Source organism: Taeniopygia guttata, chromosome 18 (genome assembly GCF_048771995.1).
Source record: "Taeniopygia guttata chromosome 18, bTaeGut7.mat, whole genome shotgun sequence".
NCBI lineage: Eukaryota > Metazoa > Chordata > Aves > Passeriformes > Estrildidae > Taeniopygia > Taeniopygia guttata.
Genome location: NC_133043.1, coordinates 1,268,568 through 1,286,160, shown reverse-complemented (window position 1 = coordinate 1,286,160; position 17,593 = coordinate 1,268,568). Strand labels below are relative to the sequence as shown.

Here is a 17,593-nt window from a genome sequence, read left to right as displayed (position 1 = left end):
GTGCCCTGCTGCTCCCTGTGCTGGGTCATTATTGCAGGTACAGGACCCAAATTCCTCTGCTGCAATCTCCCCGTTCCTGCAGGACCTGCCCAGCTCACATTCCCATTTTAATGTGCTTTTTCCAGCCAGTTAATTAGCTGCACAGCCTCATTGCTGGGTGAGGTGGAGGGTTTTTTCAAGGCAGGATTTTCTGCTTTATTAAGTTTTGGAGTGTGGGCCCGGGCTGGAGTTTTCCCTGCTGGAGGGGGAGGATGGAGCTGGGGGCTCCTGCATTCCTGCTTTGCTCAGATTTCCTCTGCTCAGGGCAAAACAAACAGCAACCCTTGTGTTTGTTTGGTTTTGTGGAGCTCTGGCCCTTTTCCACAGGCTGGGGAGGAAGGAGGGATCTGCCTCTGAGGATGAGCAGTTTTGTTTTTTGGGAAGGCAGCAAAGCCTCCCGTTGGGAAACACCCTTCCCTTCCATCTCCAAATAACCCAGAGTTACCTGGGCGTGGGTTTAATTAATTCATCAATTAACCCCAACCCAGAGGTTATAGATCCATGAGGGATTGATCCCTGGCTCCTGTCTCAGGTGGGATTTCTGCCATGAAAATCCCTGGTGCTGACCACCAAACAAACCCACCCATGGGATCCTGGGAAAGACTCAGAAACCCCCAAGGTTTCTTTTCAATCTGTTTTTCCCTGGGATCCATGGAAAACCTGCCTGCTTCCCACCCCTGCCCTGCCCCTGTGCAGCCCTTCAGTGCTTGGAACCCAGTGGTGGCTGGAGAGGTCGGAATTATTTGCCAAAAACCCCCACAAAATCATAATTACCCTAATTTCTAGCAAAGCATTTCATTTTATTAATGGAGGTAAAGGCTTATTTACTGCCGCAGTGCAATTTGTCAGCTGCTCTTAATTAGAATTCTCTCTCATTATGCATCAGGCATTTCATAAAAGCTTTATTTGGGAAGCCCCAGAGCTGGAGCTGCAGAGCTCCTTGGTTCTGAGTCGGGCTTGAATCCCCTCCCAGCCTGCTCAGGTTTGTGGGATCGGCAGCACTGGGATGGGCTGGGGTGAAAAATCCCTCTGGGAGAAAGCAGGGACTGAGAAATCCTGGCTGAATTCTTCATTCCAGCAGCTCCTGCCCTGCATGGAGCCCTCTCCCGCATCCCCCTCTCCATCCTGAGCCTCCTGCCCCTGCAGCAGGAATTGCTGGGAAGGCTGCTGGTATTCCATGGGCTGTTCCCTGTTCCTGCTCTGATATTCCATAGGCATTTCCCTGTTCCTGCCTCTGATATTCCATGGGCTTTTCCCTGTTCCTGCTCTGATATTCCATGGGCTATTCCCTGTTCCTGACTCTGATATTCCATGGGCTTTTTTCCTCTTATTGGCTCTGATATTCCATGGGCTGTTCCCTGTTCCTGCCTCTGATATTCCATGGGCTTTTCTCCTCTTCCAGCTCTGATATTCCCTGGACTTTTCCTTCCTCCCAGCTCTGATATTCCATGGGCTGTTCCCTGTTCCTGACTCTGATATTCCATGGGCTTTTCCCTCATATTGGCTCTGATATTCCATGGGCTTTTTCCCTGTCCCTGCCTCTGATATTCCATGGGCTTTTTCCTGTTCCTGACTCTGATATTCCATGGGCTTTTCCCTCCTTTCCCAGCTCTGATATTCCATGGGCTTTTCCCTCCTCCTGGCTCTGATATTCCATGGGCTTTTCCCTGCTCCTGGCTCAGCCTCTGCTGCCTGGATTTTGCTTTCTGTTTGGGCTGGGAATGGCAAAGGGAAGTTTCCCACAAGGAGGAGCAGAGCAGGATCTCCTCCCTGCCTCCCTCCCTCCGCCTCCTGCCCCAGCCCCTGTTTATCCGGGGCCGGGGATGCTCCCCCAGCCCTTCTCTGATCTCAGGATGTGCCTTTGAATTTGCTCAGAGCACAACCCCAAATTAATTCTGCAGGCTGCAAGGCAAACCTGCCATTAAGATGTCAGGAGAGGCAGGAGGGGGAAGCGCTTCCGTGGGGATCCCCACGGCTCTGGAGCTGCAGGGGAGGCTCTGACTCACTGTGGAGTTTTTGCTGATTTTGGTTTTTCAGGGTTTTTTTTTTTTGCCAGGGGTGGGATTTAATGTGTGAGAAGGTGTTTCTTGTTGGGACTCAGGTGTTTGTTAGTTCTTATTTCTGTCACAGTCTCACCAACCTGAGTTCTGCAGCACTTTGCTCCAACAAGCTAAAAATGGAGCCCCATCTTTCTTTCTACAAGGATTTTTAAGGATGAAGTGAGTAATTAAGAGATGACACCTAAATTATTTTTATTTTTGACCCAATCACTAACTACCTGTGGTCCACAATGGGGACTTTTTTATCGAATTACACAAAAACCACCCAAACCCGTGGAGAAGAAGGTGAGAAAGGAGCAGCCTCCACCCTAAAACCTCAATATTGCTTTATAGATGTTACTGTATTCTAAACCCTTAAACTCTGAGTTTTCCCCCTGTGATATCACACACTTCTATCCAAACTCCACCCCCACAATCCCAGTTCCACCATTCCATTTTGGAAGCCTCTCCACGGCCTTAGGTCAGTGCAGTGTTCTCCTGGGGGTCAGTGCCGGGCAGCACAGAAAGTCCCAAATTCCTACAGGGCAAAATCCCACAAAGCCCATCCCTGGGCTGCTCCTGGGGGCTGGGATGGGGCACAGGGGCTGGGATGGGGCACAGGGGCTGGGATGGGGCACAGGGGCTGGGATGGGGCACGGGGGGCTGGGATGGGGCACAGGGGCTGGGATGAAGCACAGGGTGCTGGGATGGGGCACAGGGGGCTGGGATGGGGCACAGGGGCTGGGATGAAGCACAGGGGGCTGGGATGGGGCACAGGGGCTGGGATGAAGCACAGGGGGCTGGGATGGGGCACAGGGGCTGGGATGAAGCACAGGGGGCTGGGATAAAGCACAGGGGCTGGGATGGAGCACAGGAGCTGCCGAGGCCTCGCTCACGTCCGCAGGGGTGGCTGAGGATGCAGAGGAAGCCGTGTGTCACAATAATGGAATTAAACACTGCTGCCACGCTCCTGGCTCTTCATTTGGGGAAGGATGGATGGCTGGCTGAGCCCTGCTGCATCCTGCCAGAGCTCCCACACCCCACAGCTCGCCCTTCCCCATCAATTCCCTCTGTGAAATCCTTGCTGAGGGAACACTGGGGAGGAATGAGCTGCTAATTGGAAGTTTGTTTGATTTTTCTTTCACCCTGGCACAAAGCCTGTGGAAATCCACGTGGGAAGGGGGCAGGGAGTGGGAAAAGGGGTGGAAGTGGTCCCTGCCAGGGTTTAATAGATGTGTGCAGAACGGCTCCTGTTGATCCCATCTGGTTATTAAAATCTCAAACAATTAAAATCTCACATTGTGGGGCTGCCTCCCTGGCACCAACCTCTCTGAGGGGGTGTGAGGAAAATAAATGCCCCCCAGGAAAACACTCCTGGAGGTCTGGCTGTGGCTGGAAGAGGCAAATCTCCTCCCAGCACACAACTGGGAGTGCATCTCCATCCTCACTGGTTCTGCTGGGCTCAGATGCTCTGCTTGGAGCAATTACTGCATTGAAAAATGAATTTTGCTGGTTGTGGCTGAGGCTTTTCCAGGGCTCCTGGTGGGAAGGAGGTTGGTGACAGGAAACTCCTGATGCTGCAGGGATGGGGCTTGTTTGTTGTTTTTTGGGGTTTTTTTGGCCAAAGCAGGGAAAACATTCCTGTGCTGATGTTTGGGTCGTGGCAGAGGTTACAAAAGCCTTGTGCTGTGTCAGAGAAACATCCCAGCTTCCCCAGGGGACTGGGAGTGTGTCCCCTCCTCCCTCCTGGGGAGGGAAAAGCCCCAGATGTGCCAGGGGGAAAACCCCACGTGTTCATTTTTAATATTTTATTTGGTTCAAATGTTGTTTGAGCCAAAGGATGGGCTGGGCTGGGCTGGGCTGTGCCCACCTGCCTGCTGGGGCTGGTGCCAGTGATGTTCCCTGCCCCTGTTTTAGGGATCCAGCTGGGCTGGGCTGGCTGGCACAGGCTCCAGCACCCCTGGATCGGAAGGGCTGTGGGATTCTTTCCCCCCATTCCTGATTTTTCAAGGTTTGGGGGGGATTTTTTGGTAGCTTTGCCTCCCTCCTGCTGGTTCTGGGGGGGTTCTGGCGCTGCCAGCTCAGGACATTGCTGCACTTCGGCAGTGCCAAGGGTCAGCTGGCAGCTCCCAGGGCTGGGGGGCTGCAGTGGCACCCCCAGGGCTGTCCCCACGCTGGGGGGGACACAGAGGAGGGGATTGACTCCCCCTGCCCTGCCAGGCTGCTCCCAAAGCTGCAGGGGGGAGCAGCAGCCAGGGCTGGTCTTTAGCAGTGAGTAAACCCAAAATATCCTTGCCATGAGCTGTGGGGAAACTGAGGCCACCCTCCCCTACTCCCACCTCACTCCTGGCTGCAGCTTTTGGGGAAGGCTCAGGGTGCTGGAGCTGCTCCTGGAGCAGATCTGGGGAAAACTCTGGTGTTGGAATCTGAGGTATTGATGATTCTGAGATTGTAGAAAGTCTCTGTCTGTCAGCCCCGCTGCCAAAGCAGAAGCCATAATTGGTCTGTGCTGGTTTCAAGGTTGTTTATTCTGTTTATCTCTAACATGTTCTGCTGCCCTGCCGCAGCTCTGTCCTGCAGGGCAGCGTGTGGGGCTCTGCCCTCAGTGGGATGGTACAAACATTAAATACCACAAACTACCTGTGCTGGATTTACAATAACGTGCCAATATCTGTCACCTACGTTGGACAGTGTGTCCCCAGCCTGAACCAACAGAAAAATGCCAACACCACAGTGAAACATGGAGGGCATGAAGAAGGAGAAAAAGGACAAGACACACCCAATTCCTCCATCTTGTCCCCTTTGGACCCCTCATCTAGAATCCTAAAATTTTACTTTTGCACCCGTGCCACACTTAATTATCACTTATATCAAACACTCAGAGCTTGTAATTCATCCTGTAAGATTGAAAACTCTTTTCCATGGCCAGAGATTACAGACAGTGTCTCTGGGGGCTCTGTCCAGGGGGGTTCCTGACCCCTGCCAGGGTCCCAGGGCAGCCAGGGCAGCCAGAGGGAAGCCCTGGATTCCCACCTCTGGGGTTTCTGGCTGGGGGTGCACCTTTTCCCAACCCCACAGCTCCAGGGATCCTTCCTGCTGCTTGTGGGGCTGCAGGAGCCAGGCTGGAGATGCTCCACGTGGGAGGGGGGAGAGGCTGCCTGGGACAGAGTTTGTTGGTGCTAAAAATGAGGGGATGAGATTATTTTCAGGCTAAGAAGGATTTATTGCTCAGATAAACATCAGTCTCAAAGGCTGTGAGATTTTACAGGAGCAAGCAGTCGGCCATGGCTTAAAAGAGGTCACAAGTTTGTTCTTTACAAGGTGATATAGAACTTTCTAACCCAACAGACAGTTGTTACAGGGTTTATTTTGCTTTTCTAACCTGTCACCTTTATTTCTGCTGTACTGCAGGTACTTTTGTCTAATGGCTTCTGTCTCCCTTGCACACACATGCTTTTATCATAACTTCTAAACTCCTAGCTTATTTTATACAACCACATCCCTGCATTACAAACCCTTCACCCTCTTATCCATGCAGATTCTCACTTCAGGCACATTTTTCTTACAACTGTAGAAACAGAAATTTATGATTTTCTTGCTTAATACCTGTGCATTGTATTTTTACATCAGTCCAAGCTGCTCCCAAGGCTGCAGATCAAACCCTTCAGTGTCTGTGGAAGTTTCTGCTTTTCTGATTCCCACAGAGCTGAGGAATAAAGTGGGGATTTATTAAAAGGCCTCAAAGGATTCACCTTGGGCAGCACAAGAGCCTGGCCAGGGCTGCACCCAAGATGAGTTTTCACACTTTTATAAGTTCTGGTCCATTTCCATGTTGGGTTTATTGTCCAATTCCAGCTCCAGGTTGTGCAGTCTCATTCTCCCAGTTTGCTCTCCTCAATCCCTGCTGTTTTTTACTTTTTTGGGCTGGAGCTGCAGCGGTGTCCTTGGTTCTGGGCTGGAAAAGGATTGTTCTGTGTGCCTGAGCTGGTTCTGGGGCTGGAAAAGGATTGTTCAGTGTGCCTGGGCTGGTTCTGGGCTGGAAAAGGATTGTTCTGTGTGCCTGAGCTGGTTCTGGGCTGGAAAAGGATTGTTCTGTGTGCCTGAGCTGTGAGGAGAGCTGCTGACACTTTCTATGGAGTTCAGAGTTATTTCCCAATGCAGTGCAGAATCTGGGGAATATAACAGCTCAGACTGAAGGCATCATTCCCCTCTTTAGAGGCTTTGCTGCCCTGGGCTCTGTCCAGATGTTCAGGAGCAGCCCTGAGCCACCCTCTGCTCTTCCCTCCCTGCTGCTGGTCCCTGCTCTGTTATCTCTGTGTGTTATCACTCGCTGAGTGTGAAACAGGAGCCTCTGGGCCCCACCTGACCCAGGATTTTTACAGTTCCTGATCTCTGTGTCTGCTCCTGGACAAGTTTGGGATATTATTTTTATTATTTTTTTACAGAGAGCAGTAAAATGGATTCTGTTTGTCTTTCCCATCGTGGTGCTGGGGCTTTGCAGAACCTTTTCCAGGGCATTTTCCCTGCTAAAATCCTGCACAGGAGGAGCAGCATCCGTGACCCTCCTGGGCACCTCCAGCTCTGGGGCTGAGGGATCTGATCACTCTCAGCCCATCAGGATTTCTTCATGAATTCACTCTCCTCCCTTGGCCTGGAGGAGAAGAGCAGATTATTTCTCAGAGGTGTCAGTCTCCAATTCTTTTTAAAATTGCCTTCAGATCAATTAACATCTTGGGCAGGGGGATGTGATCCCAAATCCTTGCTTTGCCTAAAAGGATACATTTTTTAAAATCTAATAGAATACCCATTTTGTATCAAAAAGGATCCCTTTTTTTTCCTATATAAAGGACACTTTTTCCCCCATATAAAGGACACCTTTTTCTATATAAAGAATATTTTTCCCTCATTTTCTTCTCTACACAGGGTCAGGCCAATCCCACAATCACTCCACGAGCAGAGGAGTGCAGTGGGAGCTCCCACATCCCAGAATGGTTTTCCTCCAAGTTCTTCCTGTCCAAATCTCTCCCTGCCTCTCGCTTTTTGCAATAATCAACCCCCGTGGTTATTTCAGCTGACGCTAATTACTGCCATGAACTAATTAATGCCAGTTGCCTTTCCTCTTCTCTCTGCAGTGTTTTTTAACCCACTGACACATTCCAATTAAGGGCCTCCTGCAGGCCCCGGGCTGGGATGACTCAGAGCAGTCTCAGCTGGGATCAGTCGTGTGCTTTGCTGAAGGTCACCAATATTGTCACAAATTGTCCCTGGCAGCAGGGAGGGCACCTGCCCTCCCCAAATCCGGCTGCAATCGCCTCCATCTCGGTGCAGCTTTGGGGGGGTCACTGTGTGTTTGGTTTTTGGGGTGCTGCTCCTTTCTAGAGGTGAAAATCCCTTTGGCTTTAGCAGGAAGGATGGGGAGAGGCTTTGGGCAAGGCATGGACAGGAGACAGGGAGTGCTCCCTGTGGGAACCCCGGCCTGGGTCAGGGGCTCCGTGTGCTGGGAAAGTCTCTCCTCCAAGCTGAGCTTCCAAAGAAAGGCTCAGCAGTCTCTGCTGTTTGGTCTCAAGGCAGTTTATTGCAAGTTATCTAAAAGATTTTCTCCTGGGGCTGCTGTGGTTTGCTCAGAGCTCAGGCAGAGGCACACACACCCTGACATCCTCTCTGACTCCCGACTGCTTCTTCTCTCCCCCTCTGCCCAGGGCTGCTGCTGTCTTTTATATGGTACATTACGTGTTACATGGGTACAGTTTTTCCCCAGTGCCTGTTACCTATATTAAATGGTGCTTTTCTATCTTTTATATGGGACATTACGTGTTACATGGGTACAGTTTGTCCCCAATGCCTATTACCTATATTAAATGGTGCTTTTCTACTCTAAACCAATCTGTGAGTGCCAACATCACCAAGAACATGGAGGTAAAGAAGGAGAAAGAGAAGGAACAGGACTGGCCTACGTTCCTCCATCTTAAAACTTGTGACCCCCATGTACAAAGTATACAGGTGTTAAAACCCCCCTGTACAGCACTTAAAATTCTTCCCTCTACTTTGTGACTACTTCTACTATAATATCTAAACTTTTGTGACTTCTTGTTCTTCCTGCAAGGTTGGTAACTCATTCCATGGTTCAAACCCACAATCACAGCTGTTTCCAGCTGCCTGCCAGGGTCTCAAACGCCTCTGACCAGGGCCTGGAACCTCCAAAAATGTCTGAGGGACATTTTGAGTTCCAACAGCTCCCCACTGCCAGAGGCAGGGAGGGATGGGATACTGGGGAAATCCTTCCCTGTGAGCGTGGGGGGGCCCTGGGATGGAATTCCCAGAGCAGCTGTGGCTGCTCCATCCCTGGCAGTGCCCCAGGCTGGGCTAGATGGGGTTTGGAACACCCTGGGACAGTGGAAGGTGTCCCTGCCATGGCAGGGGTGGAGTGGGATGGGCTTTAAGGTCCTTCCCAACCCAAACCTGGGACAGGATTCCCTGACTCCCTCACCTTGCAGCAGGAGGGGCCCCTGAGCTCCCATTCCCAGTCCCCTCATTCTGTATCCAAGCAAAACTCCCCTCTCCCTTTGCTGGCTCTCAGCACCCCGGTTTTGCTGGAAAACTCCTCCTTCCCTCCTGCCCCAGCTGCTGCAGGAGCCGTGCTGGCAGGGGAGGCTCTCCCACCTCCTGAGGGATTTCATGCCCAGCTCCTCAGGCTGGGTCAGTGGAGGTGAGAGCTCCGGGCTGAACTGCAGATATGTCATTAGTATTAACAGCCCTGCTCAGACTCGTTATGCAAATGAGGGGAGAGGAGCCAGTTGAGTTATTCATCTTTAACCTTTATTTTGGGTTGGTGTGACCCCCCCCGGTGAGGCTCCTGTTGCTGCTCTGGCTCAGGGGGCTGGGTTATCTCTGCCCTCATCCCCACAGCTACACCCCTGCTCCCGGGTGACTCCAGGTGATCCCAGCTGGACATCCCTCCCTGGGGATGCTCCTGGGGCTGCGTGCCCAGCCCTGCAGCAGGAGGGGACCCGGGGTGACACCCGGTCACAAATCACTGCCAGGGACATGTTCTGTGCTCCTGTGCCTCTAATCCCGAGGTTCCTCCTGCTGTGGCAGCTCCAGGTGGGTTTGAGGAACCTGAGGACATCCAGAAACACCAACCTGGATCCTTTTTATCAGGAGCTGTAGCACAGGAAATTGGGAAGGGCTTCCCACTGCCAGAGGGCAGGGTTGGATGGGATGTGGGGAAGGAATTCTTCCCTGTGATGGTGGGGAGGGGCTGGGGTGGAATTCGCGGGAAGCTGTGGCTGCCCCATCCCTGGCAGTGTCCCAGGCCAGGCTGGACAGGGCTCTGAGCACTCTGGGCTGCTGGAAGGTGTCCCTGCCTGTGGCACGGGGTGGCACTGGATGGACTTTAAGGTCCCTTTCTGTAGTAAAAATGCAGCGACCCCCAACTCAGGGAAGAAATGATGATTTCTGTCTGGCTCCAGAAGGCTGAAGGATAGCTTTATTAAAACTATACTATATTACATTAATATACTATTTAAAGAGATACTATCCTATTCTACATACTCACTTCTTACTTACCTAACTACAAACTCATGGCTCTGCTGAGAGCCCCAGCCACAGCTGGATCTGATTGATCATTGAACTTAAACAACTTTCACTAAAATCTAATCAAGCCATCACTGCAGGTGAACAATCTCCACACCACATTCCACATGGGCAAAACAAAGGAGCAGAGACAAAGACTTTCTCTTCTTCTCTCTGTGCTTCTCCTGAGAGACAGAATGGTGTCTGTCTGTGCCGGGAATGTGAGTGTCACATTTTCCAGCCCGGGTGACACACCTGGGTACAGCAGTGAGGAGCTGCTGTGACACGTCCCCATCCATCCCCATCCATCCCCATCCATCCCCATCCATCCCCATCCATCCCCATCCGTCCCCATCCATCCCCATCCATCCTGCTGCCCAGGGCCGGGCTGGGGCAGCTCTGGGATGTGCTGACGTGTCTGTGTTGCCTTGCAGGGGTTCCCTGGCCCTTCCCACGCCGTGGCCCTGAGCTGGGAGCAGCGAGCCGTGAAGGAGAAGCAGGAGCAGGAGCCCGGCCGGGACCTGGGCAGCGAGCTGGCCATCAGGATAGGTAGAGCTGGGCTCCAGCCAGGCAAGCATCCTGCCATATACCACCCCAGAGGGCACAGAGCTGCCCTGGCACCGGGGCTGCCATCCCCATCCCCGGGCTTCCTCCCCTTCCCTCTGTGTCTCTCCCTCTGCTGCCTCTTGTTCTTGGGTTTCTCCTGCAGCTCTCAAAGCCACTTGCGCTGTCTGGGCCATGAATTATTGACCAGGAGCTCTCTGCTGTGCTGGAGCAGTGAAACCCTCGGGGTATTTCCAGCTCTGCCTCTGCCCCTGTGGCCTCCCCAGTCCCAGCTGGGGACTGGTTGTCCCCCCTCATTCCGGGGGGGAATCCAATCCAGCTGCCAGAGGGTGGAACACACTCTTTTCTACTTAAACACGTTTTAAAGAAGGAATTTTGGGTGCCTCTTTGGGCTTCCCCAGCCCCCGGGGCCTGCTTGGGGTGGGTGGTGGGGACATATCTGCTGAGACAGCACAAGTGGCTCTTCCTCCACTCAACAGCTTTCCAGGAGACAAAGCAAATGCATTTTAGTAAATTAATTTTATTTCTCCTCTGATTATTTGCTTGGAATTGTGGTTTCAAACATCATGAGTGCAACTGGGAGCAGATTGATTTGAAGGAATGGTCATTCCTTTTGTCACGAGCAGCACTGCTCCCCTCTTAAATCTGCCTCTTATTTAACCACATTGCTTAATTACACATTTCCCAAAACGCTGCAAATCCTCAGGACTGGAAGCAGCAGCCTGGCTTTTTCCAGAGGGATGGGAGGATTTTTTCTGCTCCAGGCAATGAGCGTTGCATCCTGTGAGTCTTTGGGAGGCAGCTGCAGGGGGGTTGATGTTTTTGTCAGGTGGAAACTTCCCATCTCAGGCACAGTTTAATTTTATTCTTGAAGGGAAAGCAGAAGTGCTCGGCCCTGCAGTTCTCAGCAGCTCGAGCTGCTGTGGTTTTTATGTTTCCATCTCTTTTTTGGTTGCAGACAATAACAGTGCAAATGGTTTTGGGAATAGAAAATTTCCATTAGGCTTTGTTGTTTTTTTCCTCTCTCTGGGGAAATGGTATTAAGACCCTACAATACATTAATTCTTTTATTGTCTTTTCCTTTTTTTTTCCCTTTCTTTCTAGTGAAATAAACTCGGTATTTTCACAAGATACCCCCAGCCTTCCAAGAAAGCTGCTTTCCCTAGGGCTGGGTAGTGCCTGCCTGGCTCTGGGGAAGCTTTGGGAACATAATGGGTGTTTTCAAAGTCTAATGGGTACTAAGTGGAATATTTCAGGCTTAATCACTGTTGAATCATTGACCCTTCCTTCATATTTACATCTTTTTAAATCGCTAAAGCTGTGAAAACAAAGGAAAATCCCAAAGCAGCAGCTGCCTTGTTCTGCCTGGGGAGGGCTGGGGGTGAGGAGCTGGGATGGGGAGGGCTGGAAATGTGGGAATTGTGCCTCTCTCCAGGGCCTGCCTGCGGGGCTGGGGTCTCTCTGGGGCTGGGGATGCATTTGGAACCTGCCTGGGGAGGCTTTGGGCTGTGCTCACCAAGCCAGGAGGTTTCCTTCACACCTAGGAGAGGGAGGTGGGGGAAAGGTGGGAGTTAAACCTGTCCCTCATCTGCTCTGGGGAGAGAAAAAAGCCTCATTTGGGTTTTTTCCCTCAGCCAGCAGCGCTGTGGAGCAGCCCAGGCTATGGCAGGGATGGAATGGGATGAGATTTAAGCTCCCTCCCAACCCAAACCATTCCATGGCTGCTCTTCCCCCTCATCCCAAATCCTTTGGCTTCCCATCACTTGTTTTTACTCTGCTCAGCCCCTCTCCAGCCTGTCCTGAGTAGAATTAAAACTTTCTGGGCGTTGCTAAAAGCTGCCTGTGCCTCGTGGCTGCCTGGAGTAAGGTGTGTGTATCCCTGGGAAATGCAGGATGGTGGATTCGCCCTGAATTGCACTGAAAAGTCTGTCTAGACTGTTTGATGAGTGGGATAATCACCAGGCTTTAATTACTCAAAGGGAGAGAGAATCCAGCCTTGTCTGTGATAGCTCTGGGTAGGCAAGGGCTGTGGTTGTGTTTCAGTTCTTGGGGCAGCTGGGATGGAGCTCGGGGGGTTTGTTCCCATCTCTGGAGTGCCCTGGCTGGGCTGTGCCCACCCTGCCCTGCTCCCTGTGGGCAGCCAGGGCTGGGCCCAGCCCATCCTGCTGCTTTTCCAGGTGCCCAATCCAGAGGAAATGGCCAGGGCAGGGTCAGCCGGGGCTGGAGGCCAGGCCTGACCCCGCTGTGTCCCGGGGCACTTCCCAGAAAGGATTTCCAGGCAGCAGAGCAGCTGGAAACCCGAGCTGGGCTCAGGACAGCTGGTATGGAACAGCTGATGCCTCCTGCTGCTGATTCAGATCCTCAGCCCGTTCTGGAGTGGGAGATGCTGCTCCAGCAGCCTCCTCATCCCCCTGCAGCTGGGAGAGCTCTGGGGAGCTGCTGGGCAGAGCAGGGCACAGCAGTGTGGCTGCAAAGCTGGATAAAATCCCAAATATCCCTTCGGTGCCCGGGCAGGTGCAGCCTCCAGGGAGGGAAGGGCATCGGGAATTGAATTTCTGTGCTGGGATTTTCTGTGCTGGCTGCTGAGCTCAACTCCAGAGAAACGAGCAGCATCTCTGCTGCTCATCCTCCACCCCAGAGCCAGGGATGTGTGGCTGGCTCCCAGAGAGAGATTTTACACGAGCGTGGAGTGACAGGACAAGGAGGAACAGCTTCAAACTGACAGGGAGTGGGCTGGGATTGATGTTTGGGAGAAATCCGTCCCTGGGAGGGCAGAATCTGTCCCTGGGAGGGTGAAATCTGTCCCTGGGAGGGTGAAATCTGTCCCTGGGAGGGCAGAATCTGTCCCTGGGAGGGTGAAACCTGTCCCTGGGAGGGCAGAATCTGTCCCTGGGAGGGTGAAACCTGTCCCTGGGAGGATGGGGAGGGGCTGGAATGGAATTCCCAGAGAAGCTGTGCCTGCCCCATCCCCAGAAGTGTCCAAAGGCAGGTTGGAGCCACCTGGGCTGGTGGAAGGTGTTGATGCCATGGATCAAGTGGATCATCTTTAATTCCCCTGACGCCGTGGTGCCTGTTGTGCCTCTGGCTGCAGCAGTGTGAAGTCACTGCTGTTACTGGAGGCAGCCAGGCTCTGCTGGAATGACTCAGTTGGCTTTTCTGGGCTGTGATTTAGGAGCTGCTGCCCTGGCATCCCCGCCTGGCTGCTCAGAGAGCAGATCCAGATGGATTTTGTGGCTGCATAAACCACCCCGTGTTTGCAGCAGCGTCTGTTAGAAATGAAATTTTGTTAAGCTCATTACTTAGATCACCTGGGAGCTCTGGGGGTCCTGCATGGACATCTCAGTATGTAGACATTGTGGTTTTTTCCCCTTAAATTGGAGCTGCTGCATCACATCTGAGGCCCAGGTGGGGATTTGGGTGGGCTGGGGACACCCCAGCCCTGCCAGGACCTGCCGGGCCCCTTGCAGCAGCATCACCCCCTCCCTAAGCTCATTCTTGCCATTTTTTGCCCTATTTTTCCCCTCCAAAGGAAGTTTCTGTGCACCAGGGCTGCCCGAGGGGGCTGCACAGGAGAGGAAGCAGAAGCTGCATCTCTTTTTCTCAGTGCACTGAAGTGTGCTGGGAGGAGCTGGGGAGAGAAGAGGAGACCAAAAACCCCTGGGAACCAACACAGAGAGAAAACCTGAGCTGAATTTTGGGCTTGGCACTGATGCTTGAGGCAGCACATCAGTGGGGCTTGTCCTTAGAGCCAAAAAATGCCCATTTTTCCCTGTTTCTTCTGAGAAAGAAGGAAAACCCTGAGGGAAAACCTGCCCAGCCATGCCCAGCTCCCCTGACAGGAGCAGGGGCAGCTTGCTGCTGCTCAGCCTGTGGATCCTCGCCTTGTTCCCTCCCTCCCTGAGCAGAAGCAGTGGCTGTGAGGGAGAAATGATGGATCCAGACCCTGGGGATTGATCGGGGCCATTCAGCCAGAGCCTCCTGTGTGCATCCAAAAGGTTCATTAAGCCCTTGTGGCTTATATAACGTGAGAGTCCTGCTTTAAAAGGAGTTAAAAAGGGGAGTTAAAAGGAGTTAAAAGCCCTTGTGACTTATATAAAGTGAAAGTCCTGCTTTAAAAGGAGTTAAAAGTGGGCTGTTGCCCAGTTTTCCGTGATCCCAGCTCTGTCTGGGATAACTTGGACACGTTCACACCGTGCTCCTTGCAGCTTTCACAAGCCATCAATCCTTCAGAGCCAGCCTGGGTGATAAATGCCTGTGGCCGTGTCTGTATTGATTAAAATACATCCTAATGCCCCTTTCTGAAGCGTTTCAAATGGTTATTGACCGTCCCTGTCAGCCTGGGTGTGTGCTTGGCGTTTATAGTCTGGGCTAAATGTGGATTTATGGAGCCAGAGCTGCAGAGGAATAAATGAAAGGGGGTGTTGCTGTTGAGGCAGGATGGGAATGAAGAGACTCTGACTAGAAGGCTGCTGAGAGTAAAAAACTCTGGTTTATTTAAAATACATTGCTCTTTTATACAGAGCTTGGTGAGGATGGTCCTGAAGTGGAAACAACTCACAGCATTGGTGCAGAGTGCTGATGCACAGTGATAGAACTTAACTATAAACAATGTGAATAATAAGAGAGAGATAAAGAATTATTTACATTCTTTTTTAGCTTTTTCCCAGGCTTCTGCCTGGCTAGAAACACTTTGACTGAATCTGAGACCCACATGGGGGCACATCATTCCTGCTTCACTCAGGGATCTGTGCCCCAAAGCTCCAGGCCCTGCCCTGCTCCTGCCATCAGGAGTTTTCACTTAATTTTGAAAAGCCACCTGGTGGTTGCTGCTTCTTGCATTTACTTGTAGAGGACCCAGCTCTGCAGTCAGTGAAGCCCCCAGAGCAGGTTGTTATAGATAGAAAATTGTTAACTATGGGGTTTTTTTCCCCTTTATTTTTATCGAGGTTGGGATTGAAGGTATTTGAGGTGATAGTTTGTGTTTGGATTTAGGTGTTTAATATTTTTATTAATGTTATAGTTTTTACAGTAGTGAGTTTTGTAGTTTTTTATTAATAAGGTATAAAATGGTTAATTAATTTTTTGTTATAAGGTTTTTAAAGGTTAAATTATCTAAGAAATTATACTTAAATTATTTTCACTTTTAATTCTTCAAAGTCTACACTGCAGATTTTTCTGTTCAATTACAAACTACTACCTAAACTTATGAAGAAGGTAAAAAAGAATAACTTGTTTTTGCCTTACAACCTCTATTTTGCTTCACATTTATTACTATATCCTAAACCCCTAAACTTGAAGTTTTTCACCCTGTGATATTACACGCTTCTAACTAATTACACACTTGTAATTCTAGTGTTAGCAATCAATTTTGGAAGCTTGAAATGAGGATTTCCAGCCAACCTGCCAGTGGGAGCCCTGGCTGTGGGCGAGCTGTGCTGGCTGCAGGGGCTCTGGGGATGGGATCTGTGAGTGGGGCAGCCAATCTTTAATTCCAGGAGTTTTTGTTCATCCAGGAGCCTGGTGGAACTCTGAGTGATGAGCTGGGGAGGCTCTGGGGGTGTGCAGGGAGGTTTTTTGTGGGGCCTTTTCCCAAATGGATCCTCAGTTATCACCCACTGTTATCAAGGAGGTTTTGTTTCCTGGCTGCACCTCACAGTCTGTTTAATTCTGCACCTGGATGAAACAAATTCCTCAGGAACTCCTCTCCACGCCCAGCAGCTCTAGGGGCTCCTAGATGTTTAGTATTTTAAGTAGACTATAAATTAAAATGCTCTAAACAGATACAAACTTCACAGGTGAACTTGCTTGGTATTAACTTTTCTAATTTACTTTTTCCCGTTTCATAGGCTAACCAGTTTATTATCTAGATCAAAATGTCAGAGCTCCTGAAGGACAGAGGGTTTCTAGTTGACATGAGTGGCAGTTATTTTGCATTTAAAAAATCCGTTCTAAAGGCAAATCTGACCTTTGATGTCTGGAGAATAGCTGAATTGGAGCTCACTTGCTGCTTCTTTTCTTCCTCGGCTGAGTGGGGGGAAGTTGAAGTCTGCTACAGAGAATTAAGCACTCCAGTGCAGCTGCTCTGAGAAAAAGCCTGAAATTTCAAGGTTTATTAAACCAAACCAACAACTGGTTTGCTGCAGCCCCTGGAGTGGAGCTTGGTTTGGCTCCATTCAGCCAGCACAGGAATTCATTTGTGTTCTGGAGCTGGTTCTTCAGCTGGGAGGGGATGGGAATGGTTTGGAGTCACCCTAAGGAAGGTTTGGAGGGGTGGAATGAGAAGCAGGGGCTGGGAAGTGTGGGGAGCCCAGAAAAAAGGGTTATTGCCCAGATTACTGCCCCTAAACAACACTGTAAGGATGGTGGAGGGTGTAAAAAAGCACTGCCCAGCTGCAGAGGGGCTGTGGATGCAGGTGTGGGGTGGGAAATGGGCTGCCAGGGGGTGGAGTGATCCCAAAATGGAGCTGTGGGGGCACTGGAATGGCCCTGAGCTCCTGGGGGGTGTGTGGAGCAGTTTGGCCATGTCCTGGAGGCAGAAATATATAAAAGCACAGTCCTGCTCTGCCTGGTTCTGACCCCTTTCCTGTGCCCCGTTTCCTTCCCTGCAGTGTCACCCCAAGGGGTGGATTGAGGTCCAAAAAAGCCTGAGCTGCTTTGGGATTTTGCTGCTCTCCCTGTGCCTGCTGCTGCTCTGGCTGCTGGGACCACTCTGGCTCTGCTCCTGCTTCCTCAGCTCTGAGCACCCCCAAACCTGCGCAGCCCCGGGGTGCTCCGAGGGGTTTGGGGCACCTTGGGCCGTGGTTTTATTCCCTGAAAGCACCCGGGGGCTTGGCAGGGCTGCACAAAGGGCTCCTGAGCTGCTGGGGGTGACAGCACCCACGGGCAGCCCTGGGCTCTTGGTGGAGCTGGAAAAATGGATGGATTTCCCTCTGCCCTGGGAAAATGGATGAATTCCCATCTTGGCTGGGATTTGGGGTGAGCTCTCCCAGCTGGTTTTGCTCTCACACACCAGTTTAACTCCTGTTTGAACCAGAGCTGGGCACCAGTGACTGGGGAGCTGCTGGGCAGAGCTCATCCTGCTCATCCTCCTGCAACTGGATGCTTTTTCCTCCTGCAGGAGTTTGGGATCCTTTTCTCTCCTGCAGGAGCTGGGATCCTTTTTCCATCTGCAGGATTTGGGATACTTTTTCCATTTGCAGGAGTTTGGGATCCTTTTCCCTCCTGCAGGGGTTTGGGATTCTTTTCTCTCCTGCAGGAGCAGGGATCATTTTTCCTCCTGCAGAATCTTGGATCCTTTTTCCATCTGCAGGATATTGGGATCCTTTTTCCTCCTGCAGGATCTGGGATCCTTTTCCCTCCTGCAGGAGTTTGGGATTCTT

At 51.4% G+C, this 17,593-nt stretch overlaps 1 protein-coding gene across 3 annotated transcripts in view; it reads left to right on the top strand.

Annotated features, from left to right (window-relative positions):
- Positions 1–17,593, top strand: part of SLC39A11 (solute carrier family 39 member 11) — a 90,987-nt gene that overhangs the window by 13,170 nt on the left and 60,224 nt on the right. Inside the window, exons 5-6 of one of the 3 annotated variants that reach the window (XM_072937023.1) lie at positions 9,752–9,871; positions 10,085–10,220. In XM_072937023.1, the coding sequence (XP_072793124.1) occupies positions 9,752–9,871; positions 10,085–10,220 (256 nt within the window). The remainder of the gene's footprint in view (positions 1–9,751; positions 9,872–10,084; positions 10,221–17,593) is intronic. The other 2 variants (XM_030287329.4, XM_030287328.4) reach the window with 2 other exon arrangements.